The sequence below is a fragment of the Neovison vison genome, chromosome 12, assembly GCF_020171115.1.
Source record: "Neovison vison isolate M4711 chromosome 12, ASM_NN_V1, whole genome shotgun sequence".
Taxonomy (NCBI): domain Eukaryota; kingdom Metazoa; phylum Chordata; class Mammalia; order Carnivora; family Mustelidae; genus Neogale; species Neogale vison.
Genome location: NC_058102.1, coordinates 68,465,887 through 68,486,583, shown reverse-complemented (window position 1 = coordinate 68,486,583; position 20,697 = coordinate 68,465,887). Strand labels below are relative to the sequence as shown.

General features: G+C 37.3%; 1 protein-coding gene across 1 annotated transcript in view; it reads right to left on the bottom strand.

The window, feature by feature from the left end:
- ITPR2 (inositol 1,4,5-trisphosphate receptor type 2) overlaps positions 1-20,697 on the bottom strand; it is a 498,632-nt gene that overhangs the window by 100,710 nt on the left and 377,225 nt on the right. Inside the window, exon 46 of the mRNA XM_044226478.1 lies at positions 6,456-6,563. Coding sequence (XP_044082413.1) covers positions 6,456-6,563 — 108 coding nt within the window. The remainder of the gene's footprint in view (positions 1-6,455; positions 6,564-20,697) is intronic.

Here is a 20,697-nt window from a genome sequence, read left to right as displayed (position 1 = left end):
TGTAGGGGGAAGAAAGTTTTGCTTCATCCAACAGTGTCAAACAAACAAACATACAAAAAGAAATTTAAGAAATAATGTTTCTATGCCACAATCAGGTGGGATATATTCCAGGGATGCAAGTATGTTTCAACATCCCCAAATCAGTCAGTGTGATACAACACAGTAACAAAATAAAGATAAAAATTTCATAATCATCTCAAAAGATGCTGATAAAGCATTTGAGAAAGTTTAACATCCATTTATGATTAAAAATTCCCAACAAAGGGGATATAGAGGGAATTTATCTCAATGTAAAAGCTATACATGACAAGGTCACAGCTAACATCATACTCAACAGTTCAAAGCTGAAAGCTCTTCCTCTAAGATCAGTAACAAGACAATGATGTTACCACTTACCACTTTTATTCAACATAGTATTGAAGTCCTAGCCAGAGCAATTAGGCAAGAAAAAGAAATAGAAGGCATCCAAATTGGAAAAAAGAAGTAAAATGGTCACTGTACCTAGATGACATGGTATTAAGTTTTCTTAATATGCCATCAAAAAGCTATTAGAAATAATAAACTAGTCCAGTAAAGTGGTAGACTACCAAAATCTATACCTAAAAATCTGTTGTAATTCTATATACTAATGATGAACTATCAGAAGGAGAAATAAAGAAAACAATCCCATTTAGAATTGCATCAAAAAGAATACAATGCCTAAGAATAAGTTTAACCAAGGCAGAAAAAGATCTATATATTAAAAACTCTAAGATATTAATGAAAGAAATTGAAGAAGCCACAAATAAATGGAAAAATATTTCATGCTCATGGATTGGAAGAACTAATGTTTTTAAAGTATTCATACTACTGAAAGCAATATGCAGATTCAATGCAATGTTTATCAAAATTCCAAGGCATTTTTCAAAGAGGGCAAAGAGCCTTGAAAAAAAAAAAAAAAGAACAACCAGGTTTAAAATTGATATGGAACCATTAAAGACCCCAAATAGACAAAACAATTTTGAGAAAGAAAAACAAAGTTAGTGGTATCACACTCCCTGATTTCAACCTATATTACAAAGCAATGGTAATTAAAGTGTGGTATTGGCATAAAAACAGAAACACACATCAATGGAACAGAATAGAGAGCCCAGAAATAAACCAATGCATATATGGCAAATTAATTGACCACAAAGGAACCAAGAATAAACAATGGGGAAAGGAAAGCCTCTTCAATAAATGGTTTTGGAAAAACTGGACAGCTACAGGCCAAAGAGTGAAACTGGACCAATACCTTACAAAAAAGAAAAAGAAATAAATCAAAATGATCAAGACTTAAACATAATACTTGAAACCATAAAAACTCCTAGAAGAGAACAGGCAGTAAGATCCTTGACATTGGTCTTAAAGATGATTATTTAGATCTGACACCAAAAACAAAGACAACAAAAGCCATAATTAAAAAAAAAATGGGACTATATAAAACTAAAAAGCTTTTGCACAACAAAGGAAACCATCAACAAAATGAAAAGGCAAGCTACTGAATGGGAAAAATATATGCAAATCAAATATACAATAAGTGACTAATATTCAAACTATATAAAGAATTCACATAACCCAAAAGGTTAAAAACAGAACTACTCTACATTCTAGGAATTGTACTACTAGGTATTTATACAAAGGATGCAAAAATACAAATTCGAAGGGGGCACAAGCCCCTCAATGTTTATAGCAGCACTATCAACAATAGTCAAACTATGGAAAGATCCCAAATGTCTATCAAGATGAATGGATAAAGAAGATGTGGGAAATATATATAATAGAATATTACTCAGCCATCAAAAAGAATGAGATCTTGCCATTTGCAAGGACATGGATGGAGCAAGAGAGTATTATTCTAAGCAAAATAAGTCAGTCAGAGAAAGACAAATATTGCATGATTTCACTCATATGTGAAACTTCAGAAACAAAACAGATGAACATAGGAGAAGAAAAAGAAAGAAAAGAAGCAAACCATAAGAGAGTCTTAACTATAGAGAACAAACTAAGGGTTGATGGAAAGAGGTGCATAAGGAATGGGTTAAATGGGTGATGGGCATTAAGGATGGCACTTGTTGTGATGAACATTGGGTGTTAAATCGAAGTGGTGAATTGCTAAATTCTACACCTGAAACCAATTTCACCATATATGTTCATTAATTAGTATTTAAATAAAAACTTGAAAAGAAAAAAAAAGAATTTAATAGCAAAAAACCCTAAGCTGATTAAAAAATGGGTGGAAGATATGAATAGGCAGTTTTCCAAAAGACACAAAAATGTCCAACAAATACACCAAAAGATGCCCTACATCATTAATCATTAAGAAAATTCAAATCAAAACAACACTGAGATATCTTCTCACACATGTTAGAATGACTATTATTAAAGAGACTAGAAATATTAAATATTAATGAGGATATAGAGAAAAGGGAACTCTTGTGCACCATTGGTGAGACGTAAATTGGGGTGGCTACTGTGGAGACAAAGATATTCCTTAAAAAATTAAAACAGGAACTACTAAATGATCTAGCAATTCTACCTTTGCATATTTGTCCAAAAAACCCCAAAACTCTAATTTGAAAAGATATCAGCACCTTTGTGTTCACTGCAGTATTATTTACAATAGCCACGATATGGAAACAACCTAAATGCCTGTCAATGGATGAATGGGTAAGAAATTGTGGTACACATTTGCAGTGGAATATTATTCGGCCATAAAGAAGAATGATATCTTGCCATTTGTGACAATACAGGGATGGACCTCAAGGGCATTATGTTAAGTGAAATAAGTCAGATAGAGAAAGACAAATATCACCTGATCTCTCTTATATGTGGAATATGAATATATACCCATACATATATATATATACAAAGACACACACACATATAGACACACACATATAGACACACGAGCTCATAGATATAGAGAATAGATTGGTGGTTGCCAGAGTCAGTGGATGGGGTGTGGGAAAAAAGGATGCATTGCTTTTGCTTTAAAAAAAAAAAAAGAATAAAAATAAAAATAAATTTAAAAAAAGAAACAGAAGGGTGCCTGGGTGGCTTAGCTGGTTAAGCACCCGACTCATGATTTCAGCTTGGATCATAATGTCATGGATTGTAGGATCAGTCTCACATTGGGCTCCACACTCAGTGGGTAATCTGCTTGAGAGTCTCTCCCTCTGCCTCACCCCCCATTCATGCATGTTTGCATGCACATGTTCTCTCTCTCAAATAAATAAATCTGAAAAAAAGAAATAGAATTTTCATTATTATGATCCAATAATTCGGTCCCCTTATGAAATGTTACGTTTGATTCTGGTCATCACATTCTACAAGGGGTCATCACATTCTAACAAACGGGAGGAATTACAGCAGACAGTGGGAGTGTATTAACTGTAGAAAGCCAAATGGATAATTGTTTCAATACATGTATTCAACAAAAGCTTATTCACTCCTTGAGGAACTCTGGGGAATTCAAAATGAAAACACAACATGAAAACACAAAACATCCCAATCTCTAAGAGCCTTTAGTTCAGTAATCATCATGGTTCTTCAAATGTTACAGCCAAGGCATCATGCTAACAGAGGAGAAAATGTTCTGAAGAGTGGGGAGACATTAAAGTGGCTAGTATGAGCTCTTTATAAAAAGTAACTTTCTAATTATTCAAGTTATTCAAAATTGGACCTGTTCTCTTCTGAAGTCATGAGATCTCTGTCACAGGAACAATTTAATGTAAAGATGATTACAGAGTAATTGCTCCTTGAATGGGTGAGTAAACCAGATAATCCACAAAGTCCTCATGTTTCTCAGCGTCTCTGAGTCTATAACTTTAGAAAAATTATGATTTTCAACAATAACCATTATCACGGGATGCTCCAAGCACAGTGTTAGTAAGGGACAAGGGATACATAAGGTACATTTTCCAAAATGATATATTAAACTAACAGCACAACCAAAGTTCTGTGGGAGGACAATGGAATAAACTTACTGATTACCTGATGGGTGAGAGGCCTCTCTGAGTAGGGTATATGAGCTGGTCTTCCAATGAGCATGAAGTCTGGTCAACATGTAGAATTTAGATTATCAGCCCAGACTGTTCCTATAAACCTTGGACTTCTGTACCCAACTTCAGGAATGCCTCAGAGTCACCTCAAATTCATTTTATCTAAGAACCAGTATATGATCTTTCTCTGTCTTTTAACTGCCCAAGCTAGGATCCCAATGGACAACACCAGTTCTGCTTATTTATTCAAACCAGAAACCCAGGGATATAATTTTCTGTACCATTTTGCTTAGGTTGTCACATTTTATAAGGGGCATTATAAATATCCCTCATACACACATACATATATATGTGGATGTATGTTTATTTTTCTCCAATCTAGTCATCTTCAACACCACCATCTTTCATATTGTCTATTAAAATATCTTTCATCTGTGGGCACCTGGGTGGCTCAGTGGGTTAAAGCCCCTGCCTTTGGCTTGGGTCATGATCCCAGGTTCCTGGGATCGAGTCCCACATTGGGCTCTCTGCTCAGCAGAGAGCCTGCTTCCCCCCCCTCTCTCTGCCTGCCTCTCTGCCTACTTGTGATCTGTCTCTCTGTCAAATAAATAAATAAATAAATAAAATCTTTAAAACAAGATATCTTTCATCTGATCTACCTGCATCCAATGCCCCCATTCTCTTTTCGTATCCTTTCTCCAAAAGCAACTAGAATAATCTTTTGAAAAGAGTCCCCCCTTGTATGTTCTTTTGTTTGTTTGTTTTATTTAAATTCAATTAGCCAACATATACTACATCATTAGTTTCTGATATAGTGTTCAATGACTCATCAGTCTGTAGAACATTCAATGCTCATCACATCACATGCCCTCCTTGATGCCCATCACCCAGTTACCCGATCATCCCCTGCCTCCCCTTCTGCAACCCTCAGTTTGTTTCCCAGTATCAAGGGTCTCTCACGGTTTCACACCTTCCCTTTATTTACTTCTATCTGAAATTCTGTGTCCAATCTTCAATAGACAAATTTCTACTCAATATTTAATATATTCTTTATAGCAACTGTCTCTGTGAAATCCATCCTGAAATTCTCGAGGCACAGTTAATTACTGTTTTATCTACATTTCCTTGGCCTTTTGTTTATGCACTTACTACATGGAATTGTCTTCTGTATGTGTATATAACTATAGAGAGTAAATGATCAGCAAACATTTACCAAATTTATGTAATTCCAGTGAAATTCCCCCTCATTGCTGGGAAACCAGTAAAAGTCCAACTTTAGATGAAAGTCCCAGCTCTGACACAGGTATTAACTGAATCCTTCCTCTGGCCCCCTCGGCCCACCTGCTATTCCTATCCCTTCTAATTACATAGCTTTGGACCATGACTTCTGGGAGCTTCCTTAAAACCTTAGTGGTTTGGTGATAAATCCATATCAACTTCTCCTACTTCCTGAGGTGGCCAGCTTCTCCAGCTCCAAGCACCTGATGCAATAAGCAATGTTTCTGCTGCAGTCCAGCTTATGGGTTCCTAGGTCGAGTCTCCCACCAAAGCTGCAGTACCATTAATGTTTATAAACATGAGCAAAAGACCAATTTTGTGACATGTTCATTATTCCAAATGTTTGGTAATAGTAAACTGCAAGGTATAGTGATTATATATCCTGAGAGTTAATAACAGTGATACCCATCCTGCATTCTGCTGTAAACTAAAAAATATCCGCCAAAATGAATAAATGTATGAATGTAAATTACGAGTGACAAGCGTCAACTACTCTGCTCACTTCTGCCTGATTAGCTCTGCCAACTAGTGTCAAAATGATACCAGAGCTTGTAAATGACAGCCAGATGGGTCTCACAACACATAATGATAGGTCCATGTTGACCTATCCATCTTGAACTGCCAACAGCTATTAAATAATATTTCATGGGGGGTGGGGAGGTCAGTTGTTGCGTACTGAAAATGGGAGTTGCTAAAGCACTCCAGGTCTCTGTTATTGCCATGAAACTTCATAGTGCCTTCCACACTTTTGAACCCTGTTTTACACAGAAATCTCTCTTGTAACGAGGCTTTTAAAGTTTTTACCGAGAATGCTTTTCTTGCATGATAGCTTCTATTATAATAATTTTTTCATCAAAACATCATTGTTCCATAATGATTGCTTCCATGACCAACACAAAACACAAATAAGGTTAATTACAAAAGAAAATTTACACAGAGTTCTTCTGGCCAACAAATAAAGATGACTTTGAAGGCAATACACCTCAATTTCTTACAGATCACTCATTGCATCTTAACACATGATGTATACTTTTACAGTTTCTGTTTTTCAATTCTGCTTCACTGTTCTAGGAAACAATTAGGAAAATGGTCTGAAAGAGAAAGGGAACATGTATTTTCACAGTTGATCCCTTTCGAGAAATGAGCGATGGTTACCTCGATCTGTGCAGTGTGGTTGGCATAATATTTTAAGGCTTCATCCCCATCATCTGGATCTGATCCTGGTTTGAGCATTTGCTGTAAGAGTTTGTTGTGACGAGCCAACTAGAAGGAAAGAGAAGGAAAAGGGTTTAGGTCTCTTTTTCTCCCTTTCCTGAGGTCAAACTTTGAAATTACTTTGCCTACTTGTACCCATAGCATCACAGTGGTGGGGTTAATGCTGATTAATCATGCTTCAGGAAAGCATGTCCATTGGAAAGGAATGAATAATGAAATCAAGAGGATCAGCTATTATTACTACATCAATCTGTATGTTCCTAGCATGAGAAGACCATGTCTTGCCCAGAGTAGGTGCTCAATTAATATTTGTTGATTAAGTTAATATCTTAGATAAATGTATGATTGCACCGGGAAAAAATAATGCCCACAGAGATATACAACCAATGCTCCCTATAATAAATTTAAGCCACACGCACATCGAACATCATCAAGAGTGTGATACTTCAGTAGGGGAGCAGTACCAATCTAAATGACAGCTTCCTAGCTACATAAATAAGTAGGTATTTACATTTCAGAAGAATTTCTCTTATGGCATCTAATCAAAACCCTACATTAGCAGTTTGTACTGAAGTCCTATGCTTCTGAATATTCATATGTCAAAATGGATGCTTTATCTCAGTTTTATTGTAATTCGAAATGGGCATTTAAAGAGCGAAAATTTCACCACAAATGATCTTCAACTGCTGTTGATAGAAGTAATCTTTCTCTCTCATTTGAATGTTTATGACAGTTGTTAGCTAGTTCTCTCACTTTGTAGATAACTAATACATATTGCCTTCACATGCCACTTTTCTGGCTGTCTTGAGCAATTCCTGAAACACTGCAATGTCTTTCACCTTTCAGATAGCCTATTTATGCCTCAAGTTCCCTGAGGGCTTCCAAAATCAAAGAATCTCCGTGTAATTCTTTTATTCCTGGCCCCATTCCTATCTCTTACACTGTGCCAGTGTCTATCTTAAACACTTAAGAACATGATCTCATTCGATCCTTCGAGGAAATCCTGAGGTAGGCACTGGGATTACCCTCATTTTACAGCTGAGGAAACTGAAGCACCAAGCATTTAAGGGACTTGTCCATGATAATGTACCTAGAAAATGAGAAAGCCATTACTGAACTCAAGAGGAATGGTTCCAGAGTCAGTATTCTTATCAGCATTACAAAGCAAGAAATAAATCTTTGTACTATTCTTGAGATGATAATTCAAATTGTGATTATAAAGAATGGAGATAAATGTTAAAAAATAATCCAGAACCTATAAAGCCTAATGAGCATTATCCTTCTAAGTGATAACTTGGTAAATTAAATATCCATTCCGTTGATGCTGTTCTAGAGCAAATCATTTTTGAAACTATTATTTTAGAATTGGCTTGCAGGGGTATTTCTAACTCACTCAAGAACACCATTTACATTTCATTCTTGACTAAATGTGAATTGTAGATTTTTATTACAAACTGTAGTCGTGAAATTTGTTGCGACTTGTAAATACTTCTAAAAATCTAAATGCGTTTCAAAAGATACAATTATTGTAATCATTTGGGCACATTAGCATATGTTTTAAGAAGTCTGTTGAAGGTAAAATTGGCATGATTTGTTTATAGTTTGCATCTGGGGCATGAGAAAAAGAGGAGTTAGGACTGACTGCAAAAGTATTAACTTGAACAAGGAAAGGTTCAGAAATGCCACTTTAACTAAGGAAAAATGCAGAAGGAGCATATTTCGGGAAAGAAAATCAAGACTTTGGTCTTGGACACGTGAAATTTGATGTATCATGCGAAAGGAGACAAGAGCAGGCTGTTGGATGGATATGTTTTTCAGGAGTTCTGAGCAGAGGTCCCGACTGGAGCTATATATTTAAAGGTTGTCAGTATATGCCTGCTAGTTAAAATCACGAGATTTCACGGGATGACCTAAAAGTGAGCTGAGTCAGAGAAAAGAGATCCAAAGATTACCAGTAAAAGCTAGGACGAGGAGAGGCATCATCCTGAAGAAGATGGAGAAATTTGGGTGAGGGCGGTGAGAACAAAACCAGTGACACCTGGTGTCCTGGCAGCCTAAGGAAGACAGAACTTCAGGATGGAGGGAGCGATCATCTGTGTCAAGAGGCACAGGCAGTTGAATCAAATGAGGACCAGGAATTGGCCATTGGGTTGAGCAGCTCACAAGTCACTGGTAACTTGACAGCAACAGTTTCAGGGAGCAGTGGATACCAAGGCCTATTGTAGTGAGTTTACATAAGAATGCAAGAAGAAGTATAAACAATGAATTCAGGCAACTCTTGAAAAGGGGGAGCTAAGAAATAGGGTAGAAACTAGAGAAATGGATAAGGTAAAAGGGAAGGTTTTTTAAAGATGGGAATTATAAAATGTTCGTTTAGTATACCCTATTTCACAGAAACATACCAGGACTTTTCTTTCCTGCAGTGTTAATGAGATGATTCTATATTTGTCTTGTTTTCTTGCAGATAAGTGGCACTCTAAAAGGCACTTTAAAAAAACAAGATGCCTCGGCCTCCTTTCTCATGTTGAAACACTTAAAAAATATTTTTATTCATGATTCTATATGTCATCTCCACCTAGCTTGGAAAATTTGAAAGCTTTAAGGAAAAATGAAATAGAAATAACAACCATTTTTATACCTGGATATGTTTTACATTCTTGTAACTGAGAGCCCTTCCTGACTCAGTAAGCTAGTTTGCTCTTCCTCGATCTATGTTCAGATAGTGCCCTACACAAACCTAGATAGCCAAACTCCTCCTACTGTATCTTAGTAGATATTGGCTCTCGAGTGGCCTATGACATTTTTAAGGAAGAGGGCCTGGCCTTAACCTCTAGATTTTCAGAGCCAAAAACAGAACTTGGTACACCAAATAAACACAATGAGTATTTGCCAAAGAAACAAGTCAGTGAATGACATTCATCATGTTTTTATGTGGGCAAAACTTAAACTGCAGTGAGTTATCTCTCTTTTTCCTCCTTGACAAAAGATAGACCAAAGAAACACAATTAGACATCAGATGATGGTACGGTTTGCAGAAATAAAATATTTTAATATTATTCCTTCTTTCATAGTTATTTTGTATACTTACATCCCTTCTGCTATACCTTAAGCTATTTGGAAAAGGAACTGAGTACTTAGTAAACATGGACCTGAACTCTGTGAAGCAAGGGTAGCATCTCTATTATATAGATAAGGTCCAAAAGAAATAAAGAAGATCTCAAGGATTCTAAAACATGTGAAAATGACTGATATCAATATAGAGCTCTTGGGCCAAGATTTATAGTTTACTAGAAGCACAGTACAAATTCTCAGAGACTAGTTAACACCTGCCCAGTAGTTGTTTAAAAAGATTTAGTACCCTATATATGCAATCCTTTAAAAAATGTTATCTAGAATGGCTAGGCTGCCAATCAAAAGGATAAGTTTTTTCTTAGTGATGGGCTCTTTAGTTCAGCCAATTTTCTCTCCTACTCCCTTTTATATGACATAAATAAAGAAAGACAAGCCCAGAATCCAAAGAAGCAATAGCATCATTTAATATTGTGTGTTTTGGGAACCAAATGTGAAAAGCCTTGGTAAGTTTCTAGACAAGTACAGCACATCTGTGGAAATCCATCACAATGAGAGCTCTAATTTAAATCTTAATTAAAAACTTAAAAAGAGTTAATGAAGACATACAAGGACCGTCATCTTATGATATCCAACTTTAGCTCACAGAGATCCTCACAACAGCACTCGAAATTAGCTGATCACACTACACAACATGGTCTGGAAAACCAGCCATCAATCAGTGTTGCTAATAATGAAAATCTGAATATGGGCGTCATCACTGAATACTAAAAAGGAATAATGTCATAGGTAGGGAATCTCTGGGTCCTAGAAATTCTTATAATCCATGACACTCTTTATTTGGCAAAATTGTAGCAATTGTTTTATACATGGTGTGGAGATAATGCCTACCATCTGCTGTAACTACTTAGTAGTGACAAAAGAATTGAGCAATAAAAAACACTTAGTAGTTCATTGTTACAAAGAGAAAAACTAGCCTGAGATAATTTGTCATCTTCCACAACATTAAAGTTTTTAAAAATGCAATGTAATACATGGGCAGATATATGCATATATATTAGTGAGAAAGGAATCAATGCATTGGTGGATAGTTAGCCTTATAAAAGAATAAAGACATATTTCCTATAGGAAAAGACTTCCATGAACAGATAGGGATTCTTTCCTTATGTGTTAAGAAGAAAAAAGGAAACTCATGCACTTCATTACTAACGACATATTTGTAATTTAAATACATATGCAACTTTAAACAGGAATGAAAATTTGTGCATATACATAAAATACGTATATGCTCATAAGTACAAGCCACACACACAAACACGTAAAACCTCCAGCAGAGTCTTTAAGTAACACTGTGCAGTTTTAAAATCCAAGATTGGGGAATAAAGATGACAGATTTAGGTTTTTCATTTTTAGCAGCATCCCTTATTAAAACATTCATATTTATCTTCTTATCATTAGGATTCTGATGTTCATTTCAGTTTGGGTGCAAATAAGGATGGGGTAAAAAAAAATCAAGCAATTGTACTTGAATGATATTCAACAATAATTATTCTTTGGCACTTCTCGTATGTGATTTTTTTCATGTGAGTTCCACTTTTATTAATTGGTAAAACTGACACAGCAACTGCCTTTCCAAAGATCACAAAGTGAGCTTGGAGCCTGAAGTCAGAATAATTGGCTCATACGCTTACGTTAATAATTGTCCAATGCTTTTACACCAAACACTCTTCCTATTTGGAGAAGAGAGAAATCAGCAGAAGAGAGCGTAAACTAAGGTTTTCCCTTTTCTAAAATGCTTAAAATACACAAACCCTATATTTTCAAAACATCTATTTTTCTCTATTTTGTGATTCTGTTCTGTGCAAAACAAAACAAATAAAAAAAAACTACTGTGGGATTATAGAGATAAATAAGGCTTATTCTCCTTCTTCAAGCAATCTACTTTCTGGTTGGTGGAATGAGAACAATCACTAACATGTAATTAATATGAGGAAAAATAAGGACAGAAATTCCAGGGATCCCATCTGGTTGGTAGCATTAGGATAAGAATCATGGAAGAAATGTGTCTGAGAAAGGTTTAAAGAATGGATAAAATGTCCATAAGTGGGGGTGGAGGTAGGGAGGATGGCGTGAGGAAGCCATTCTGAGGGCAGAGAGAGGGACCTGCATGAAGAAAGTCACAGAAGATGGCTAGCAAGACACAGGCCTAGAATGTACAACCATACTACATGCCCAAGTAGGAGTTTGAATGGAGAGTACGGCTGAGGGTTGAACTGTGTCCACCAAAAAGATGTGTTCAAGTCCTAACCCCAAATACTTATAAATGTGATCTTACCTGAATATAGGGTCTTTGCAGATGTATTCAGTTAAGATGAGGTCATACTGATGCCCCAAGCTTTGTTTTTCTTTTTCAGCATTTCAGATTCAGGGTCTTTTCTGGTTCCATACAAATTTTAGGATTGCTTGTTCCAGCACTTTGAGAAATGCCATCACTATTTTGATCAGGATGGCGTTAAAAGTAAAGATTGCTCTGGGCAGCATAGACATTTTAACAATGTTTATTATTCTGATCCACGAGCATGGAATGGTTTTCCATCTTTTTGTGTCTTCTTCCATTTCTTTCATAAGTGTTCTGTAGTTTCTAGACTATAGATCATTTACCTTCTTGGTTAGGTTTATCCCAAGGTATCTTAAGGTTTTTGGTGCTATGGTAAATGGAATCAATTCCCTAATTTCTCTTTCTACGGTTACATTGCTAGTGTATAGAAAAGCAACTGACTTCTGTGCATTGACTTTGTATCCTGCCACATCACTGAATTGTTGTGTGAGTTCTAGTAATTTGAAGGTGGAGTCTTTTGGGTTTTCCAGATAAAGTATCATGTCATCTGTGAAGAGAGAGCATTTGACTTCTTCTTTGCCAATACCTTTCATTCTATTTTGTTGTCTGATTGCTGTTGCTAAGACTTCTAGTACTATGTTTGAACAACAGTGGCGAGAGTGGGCATCTTTGTGTCCCTGATCTTAAGAAAAGGCTCTCACAACTGTTAGCAAATAAATGTCTGCTGTTTTACATCGTTAAAATCGTGGTAATTTGTTACAGTAATCCTGGGATGCTGTATTAGTCTGTTTGGGTTGCTAGAAACAAAAATACCATAGACTGTGTGGCTTATATATCACACTTCATTTATATATATATCACAAATTCATTTCACACACTTCTAGAGGCTGGGAAGTCCAAGATAAAAAGCACCAGCAGATTTGGTGTCTGGGGAGAGCTCGCTTCCTCATAGACAGGTATCTTCTCACTAAACCTCATGGGTGGAAAGGGAAGGGCTCTCTCAGGTATCTCATATAAGAGCATTAATTGCATTCATGAGGGGTCCACATCATGACCTAACCACCTCCCAAAGGCACCAATTTCAAACATCATTACATTGGACGTTGGGATTCAACATATGTATTTGGGGTGGGGGGACACAACCATTCAGTCTATAGAAGAAGCCAATACCACACCAGGTGTAAAGGAATTTTTCTATTAATTGTGGCATGATAAACTAAGATCTTTTTACCCACTCCTTTCCCTTCTATTAGGGGGAGAAAAAAAATGGAGGGATAAAGAGGATCTATTTAGGAATGATGCCAACTGTCCAGAGCTACTCGGTACTAAACAGTTCCTTATAAAGAAAACAGCCCGAAGAAGAAACAACTGTTTCTCTAGAATATCGATGCTAGAATTATTATTCTTTTAGGAGTAGGGCCAAAGTCATGCTATAAAGAAGAAAAGGATTTTTCACATGAGACTGACCTGTGTGGTTTCAGCAAGAAGATAGTCACTGTGGGAGGAATATTTGTGCTCAGACACTTGACAATGCTATCAGCTTCTGGCATGCCCAGTAGATGACAGGAGAACACCCTCTCCACTTCAGGCCATAGAATCTAGGCTTCAGGAAACCCCTGTTAATATCCAACTTACATCTGAAGTTAAATAGTGAAAGATGCAGAGATGGTGGCATTTCCAAAAGAGGAGTGAGAACATTAGAGAGTTGGAGGGGAGGGGTGAAGTGAGGGGAGGAAATGTGGAGAGTACTTCAGAAATGGGTTTGATATTACATATACAATACGCAGACAGTAATGTAGACGAGACAGGGAAGCAGAGGAAAGTAAGGACTCTCCACCAAAGAGTGTCATGAAATGGACTAGAAGGAAAGTCTGTCTTTCTTAAGTTAATTCTTATTCTTTTTTTCTCCTTCCTAGACTTCCTTGTTCCCTAGTCAAACACAGTTGTCTATATTGTCTTGCGGAATTTGGATTGTAACTGGAATGGAAAGAGAAAGACATAATGTTTATTTTTCTGGACTTGCCAAATAGTCTCTTAAGAATTCAAAGAGAATGCCTCAAAGGAAGCATGGCCAAGAGGAAGGCGTGGCAAAGGCAGGAAAGAGAAGAGAGTGGGTGTTATTCTGAGGTAGGTGGTTCAGGAAACCAAGGAAAGAAAGGATATAAATCCTGGAGAGCTTTGTGAGGTGGCTGTGGAGGATGTGTGGACCACCAGACAAAAGGCCTCAGACCCAAAGGAAAATAAACACTTCCACATCCCTGCCACATACACACAACCATAGAGAAGAAAAGAATTCAACCCATCCCTCCTTCCATGGGACTAAAGGAAGGAGCCTAGAATGACAGCATTACCCTACACTAGAGCGTCTTCATCAAAGGAGTTTAGAAAAAATATAGGTTTGAGGGGGTGCCTGGGTGGCTCAGTGGATTAAATGTCTGCCTTCAGCTCAGGTCAGGAGCTCAGGGTCCTGGGATGGAGCCCTGCCTCTACATCAGGGGAGAGTCTGCTTCTCCCCCTCCCTCTGCCCCGCCCCCCCACCCACGCTCTCTCTCGTGTGCACTCTCTCTCAAATCAATCTCTCTCTCTCTCTCTCTCTCTATATGTATATATATATATAAATATGTAGGTTTTACTCATCCAAGATCTAAAATAATTTTTTTACAGTTCTTAAAGATCAAAAAAAAATTTTGATCTTATAGATCAAAAATTTATTATTTCCATTGTGGCCAAACTAAGATAAAGATGTGAAAAAATAACAAGAAGTTCACCAAAATGAGAAAAAAGCAAACAAAAAAAACCTAAAACAAAACCCCTCAATTTTCAGATGATCTAGACTCCTATTCATTAGGGTCTGTCTAAAATTGCAGTAAAAACAATAAAAGACCTTTAGTCTTATTATAGTAAGTTTGAAAATATGTTTGCTGGATCAACCTTCAAAGCAAGGCAAAGAAGGAAAGAAAAAACAACATAAATGGTCCATGAGAAACAATGCATTTTGAAATGACTTAAAGTAGTAAGTTATATTTGCACTGTTTTTGGTTTTTTCTTTAAGATTTTATTTATTTGACAGAGACATCACAAGTAGGCAGAGAGGCAGGCAGAGAGAGAGGAGGAAGCAGGCTCCCTGCTGAGCAGAGAGCCCGATGCGGGACTCAATCCCAGGATCCTGGGATCATGACCTGAGCCGAAGGCAGAGGACTCACCCACTGAGCCACCCAGGTGCCCCTGCACTATGGTTTTGACATAAAGCATTCAAAATGTTGTAATAAAGAATCTAGCTTTCCTAATGATTACTAAAATTCATTGAACAGAACAGTTCTCAAATGTGGTTCCTGGGCCGAATGCATCAGCATCACCAGGGAACTCATCAGAAATGCAAGTTTGTGGGCTCTACCTCAGGGCCCTCCAGAATCATAAACTCCGTGGGTGGAGCCCAGCATCCCTGGTAGCAAGCCCTCCAGGTGATTTTAATCCTGCCAACATTTGAGAACCACTGTCCTAATAGATAGAAAATATTACCACCAGGACCAACTTAGATTCCAGATAGGAATCCATTGTTTTTAAAATAAAAAACTAAAGAAGCAACTGTTTTTAAAGGAGTTTTTCCCTTTCCTACAAAAAAAGTAAGCATTATGAGATATTCTTCATATCAGTAATTTCTTGAACAATTATTTTTATTGTAATGGGATCAAACATATAAAAACTTCCATTTAGTTTTTAAAAATTGGTCATTTATCCACCATATAATTTCACGCATATGTGGAATTTAAGAAAAAAAAAAAACCAGATGAACATAGAAAAAAAAAAAAAGAAAGAGAGGCAAACCAAGAAACAGACTCTTAATTATAGAGAATAAACTGAAGGTTATCAGAGGGGAGGTGGGTGACGGATGGGCTAGATGGGGGATGGGCATTAAGGAAGGCACTTGTGATAGGCACTGGGTACTGTATGTTAGTGATGAATCACTGAATTCTACTCCTGAAACCAATATTACTCTATTTGTTAACTAACTGGGATTTAAGCAAAAACCTGAAATATGAATGAATAAATAAATAAATAAATAAATATTGGTCATTTATAGCTTTAATTGGTTATAGCTTTGATTTCTTTTTTCTTTTTTTTTTTAAAGATTTTATTTATTTATTTGACAGAGAGAAATCACAAGTAGATGGAGAGGCAGGCAGAGAGAGAGAGGGAAGCTGGCTCCCCGCTGAGCAGAGAGCCTGATGCGGGACTCGATCCCAGGACCCCGAGACCATGACCCGAGCCGAAAGCAGCGGCCCAACCCACTGAGCCACCCAGGCGCTCTATAGCTTTAATTTCTAAACTCATTTTGCACTCTTAAAAATATTTCTGTACTAAAATCTCATTCAAGTAAAAATTAGCTTATAAGGAGGTTTATATAATTATATATCAAAATATACATTACACATTGGCTTATAAAATTAGTTTAGATGCTTATTTTCATGAAAAGTATGGATGAACAATATTACCTTCTAAAACAAGCTTTTTCCTTATAATTATTTAAGTCAAATTTATTTATTTATTTATTTATTTTGTAAGAGATGGGGGAGAGAGAGATAGAGAGAGAATCTTAAGCAGGGTCCACACCCAATGCGGAGGCTGACATGGGGGTCAATCTCACAACCCTGAGATCATGACCTGAGCCAAAGTCAAAAGTCAAGTGCTTAAGTAACTGAACCACCCAGGTGCCCTTAAGTCAAATATATTCTTGAGTTCAATTTTGCTTAACTAAAACAGGTCATAATTTCTTTGGCTTCAATAGTTCAAAAGCTATGTATATTAGGACTTTATAAATAATTTAACATTTTAAGGGAAAATACCTGTCATTTTATATTTTCATGCAAAATTTAATTATATAATTTAATGCTTAATTGCTTCTGATAAATATATACCAATATTTTCTGAATGACTAAAACTACATGAAAATAAATAGTAAGTAGGTCATCTTATCTGAAATCGGTATATCACAAATATATTCTATATTAATCATTGTTGCAGTGTCCTATTCAAAACAGATAAAATATTTCTAGGTGAGAAGCAAGAAAATAAATGAATTCTACATGTTTCGTGTGGTTATCCAAAATACAAATAAACATTAATAGAAAAAAGAAAGTAGCAACCAACTAATCTCTAGGAAACTCCCAAAATGATGTATACTTGGAGCTTTTGCTTTTGTTCTATAGAAGTGATGAAAGATAGACATTTCTTCAGACCCTATTTCTTTTTGATGTTCATAAAGATAAGTCTTTGAAATTTCTAGGTCTCGCTATTCCTATAGAGGAAGTAATGGATTTCTTCAGATCCAGAGATGAGAGGATAATATTACTTTAATAGCTCCGTCAAGCACCTACAAATAAATGTGTTGGATATTTCCCATCCATGTTCCCTCCCTAGTGATTTTTCTTCTTTTTCTCCTTTAAAATTTTTTTTTTATTTTATTTTAGTAGTTTATTTTGGAGACAAAGCAGTGCAAAAGGCCAGCCACGCTTTCCTGCTTCCCTAGGGCTCAGGGCTGGATTAGGAAAGATGCCATACAGATATTATAATCAGGGTTCAATATCCAAGTCAAGTAAAGGCATTTAGGGGGTGGGCCCTCTGTTTTCAGGACAGCCGGGCAGTTCCAATGGCACCTACCCTCACCCCAGTCCCAGTGATGCTTGATGGCGGTCACCACCTAGCCCTTCCTTTCCCATAGGTAGGTGACTCCCCCACACCCCTCACTAAGCTGGGACTGAAGGTACCTCTGAGTGCCCTGGTCAGCAGCCTCTCTCGGACCATGAAGGACAGCCCAGTAACCCCCCAGTGATTTTTCAAACATGATCTGGGTAATACCAGCAGAACCAAAGGATCCTTCTCCATGTCAATTCAGATAATGATACATGAGTGTGCAGTATTATTTATTTGATTTTAGTAAGTTTCCCTTGCCTACAATATAAGTTTCAGGAGGATAGGAATTTTGTTTCACTCACTGTTGTATCTCCTACCTCCAGAGTAGTGTCCAATACCCAACAGGTCCTTAATAAATATTTATTTAATGGATGATTGGCATGGAATATTTCTGCATGATCAATTTTTAATTGTATATGTGTTTAATTTTCCAGAAGAGATTGATTTTTAGGATATGTTGACGTACAATTTGTAAATGTTAAAGATGTTTTAATTCCTACTTCTGGAATAAAGTAATTATTTATTTACAACATGAAGAAAGTAAGAATTATACCATCACGGGGTACCTGTGTGGTTCAGTTGATTAAGCATCTGCATTCGGCCCAGGTTATGATCTCAGGATCCTGTGACAGGCTCCCCACTCAGTGGGAAGTCTGCTTGTCTCTCTCCCTCCCTCTCCCCCCTCACCTCATGTTTTCTCTCTCTTTCCCTCTCTCTCCTCTCAAATAAATAAATAAGGAATGTGCAGACGATAATAAGGCTAGTGGGGGGGAAACTGAATGGGAAGAAATCAGAGCGAGACACAAACCATGACAGACTCTTGACTCCGGGAAAACAAACTGAGGGTTGCGGAAAGGGAAGTGGGTCGGGAGATGGGATAACTGGGTGATGGGCATTAAAGAGGGCACGTGATATGATGAGCATGGGGTGATATACTGAACTAACGAATCATTGTACATTATATGAAAAACTAAAGATGTACTATATCTTGGCTAACTGAATTCAAATAATAAACAAATAATTAATTAAATGAAATCTTAAAAAAGAATGATGCCATCACTTATCTCTTCAAAAGCATTCTATCTAATTCTTTCACTGTTCCTAGTGATTCTTCTCCACCCCCCCCACCCCCGCGGGCAAGCGTCAAGAGGTGAAAAGAATCATCTTTTTGAGGCCTTTGACCATATTAAAATAGGTCTTACGGTTGACTGGCAAAACTTAAGAGAGTCCTTGCTCTCAAAGCGACTGTTGGAGTAAGTGGGTTTATTATTCACCCTGAGGGATTATCTCTGGTTCTGCCGCTGACCTTTCACAGGAACATGTACAAACCACTTGACCTTTTTATGTCTAATTTACCTAACGGTGAAATCACAGCAATACCTGCAGTACCGTATCAAAGAGAATGACTGGGGGATCCGCGTTCTTAACACTCCTTACGCTCCCCAACCAACCAGGTTCAGGGAGCAGCGCGGTAGTACTGGTCTCCTCTCCTCTATGATACACCTAGTCTAAGAATGAGTCAATTGCTTGGCTGTTGCTCATCGACGTGACAAAGCCACTTTTGAGTGGGTTAATTAAAGGCTTGGAATTACAATGATGAGTTCCACAACAGTTCTCACACTGCCAGTGTGCTCAGGAATCCAAATGGAAGTGCACAAATTAGCCAGCTGCAAAATCGGGGGTGGAATGTGGGGAACTGAGAAGAAGGGCTCCGAGACAATTTTCAGGAACTTTAAGCTCAATTGCTTGAAAGCATTTCCACCTCAGGTTGTTAGGGCTTTCTATTTCCAAGTTACATCAGACGGAGAAATATCAGGGAACGCTGCCTCTACCTCTAACTGTCTAATCAACAGCTGCTTTAAAAAAGGTCAGCTTTTGTTGGCTAGAGTGGTTCTCAAAAGGAGAGAATTATTGCTCAAGTGAACTTCTGCATTTCAAAGGCAAACCTAATAAAGGAGGAAATGAGGTGGCAAGGTGAATTTCAACTCTAAGTAAGGATTCAGATCAGTTGAATCAAAGTGAAAAGAGACAAAGAATTCTGAACAGATGTATTTTGTTACTTGTTCATTCTGTGACATCCAACACCCTTTTAAATGTTGTCTAGTCATTCAGAAGTTAAATTACCCAGGTTGCAAATGAAAAGACAAAGGAGGGCATGAAAAGAAGAGAAAGGAAGGGAGGAAATAAAATTCAGAGATAAACTCATTTAGGAAATCTTGTTTTCCTGTCTCGGAAAATTATACAGCTAACTGGTAGAGAAGACACTGAAAGGTACAGGTATGGATATACACATATACAAATATATAGATACTATGGACAGTTATTGCCTGTATGGCAAGCTTCTTTGGTGATATATAATGAGGTCCTGAGTCATCTATAAATGGAACACAAAATTGTTAGATCCGTAACGCAGGTCATCTGTAATTTTGGCATAACATGGAGACTCACTTACTCCAATCCAAAACAACAACAAAACGATGTTCTTTATAACCTAAGCAATTATGAGCTGAATACAACAGTTAGGGCATGCCTGGTATGCTCACTACAAAACAGTTCGTGAATCCCTGATGTGTGCCTAGTAAATTCTCCAGGAACTAGGGTTATACTGGTGACCAAGACAGGCAAACCTTCTGCCTTTATGGATTGACTTTCTGTTAGTGGAGGAGACACAAACAGATGGGCAAGTGCTAAGAAGAAAAATGAAGTGGTTGATTGGGAGTAACGAGCCCTTGGGCAATGGAGGCTGCCATTTTAAATCAAATGGTCTGACTGGTTTAGCAGAAAGTTAAAAGGGAGATGCAACAGTAAATTCAATGACACACAGCAATATTTCTTGACTTCAAGGCACAGCCACGAGACCAGCATGGCTTGCGGAGTCATGAGGGAGGCAGCCAGAGAGCTGGATGAGGGGGACAGAGGGGCCAGGTCATCCTGAGAGGCTTTTGAGGCCAATGCCAAGATTTGACTTTTGCTCAGAAACTGGGAATATCAGAAAGTTTTGAGCAGACAGGTGACGTCATCTCAATTATGTTTTTAAGGGTTTAGAGCAGCCACTGTGTTAGAGAAGACACAAAGGAAGGCACG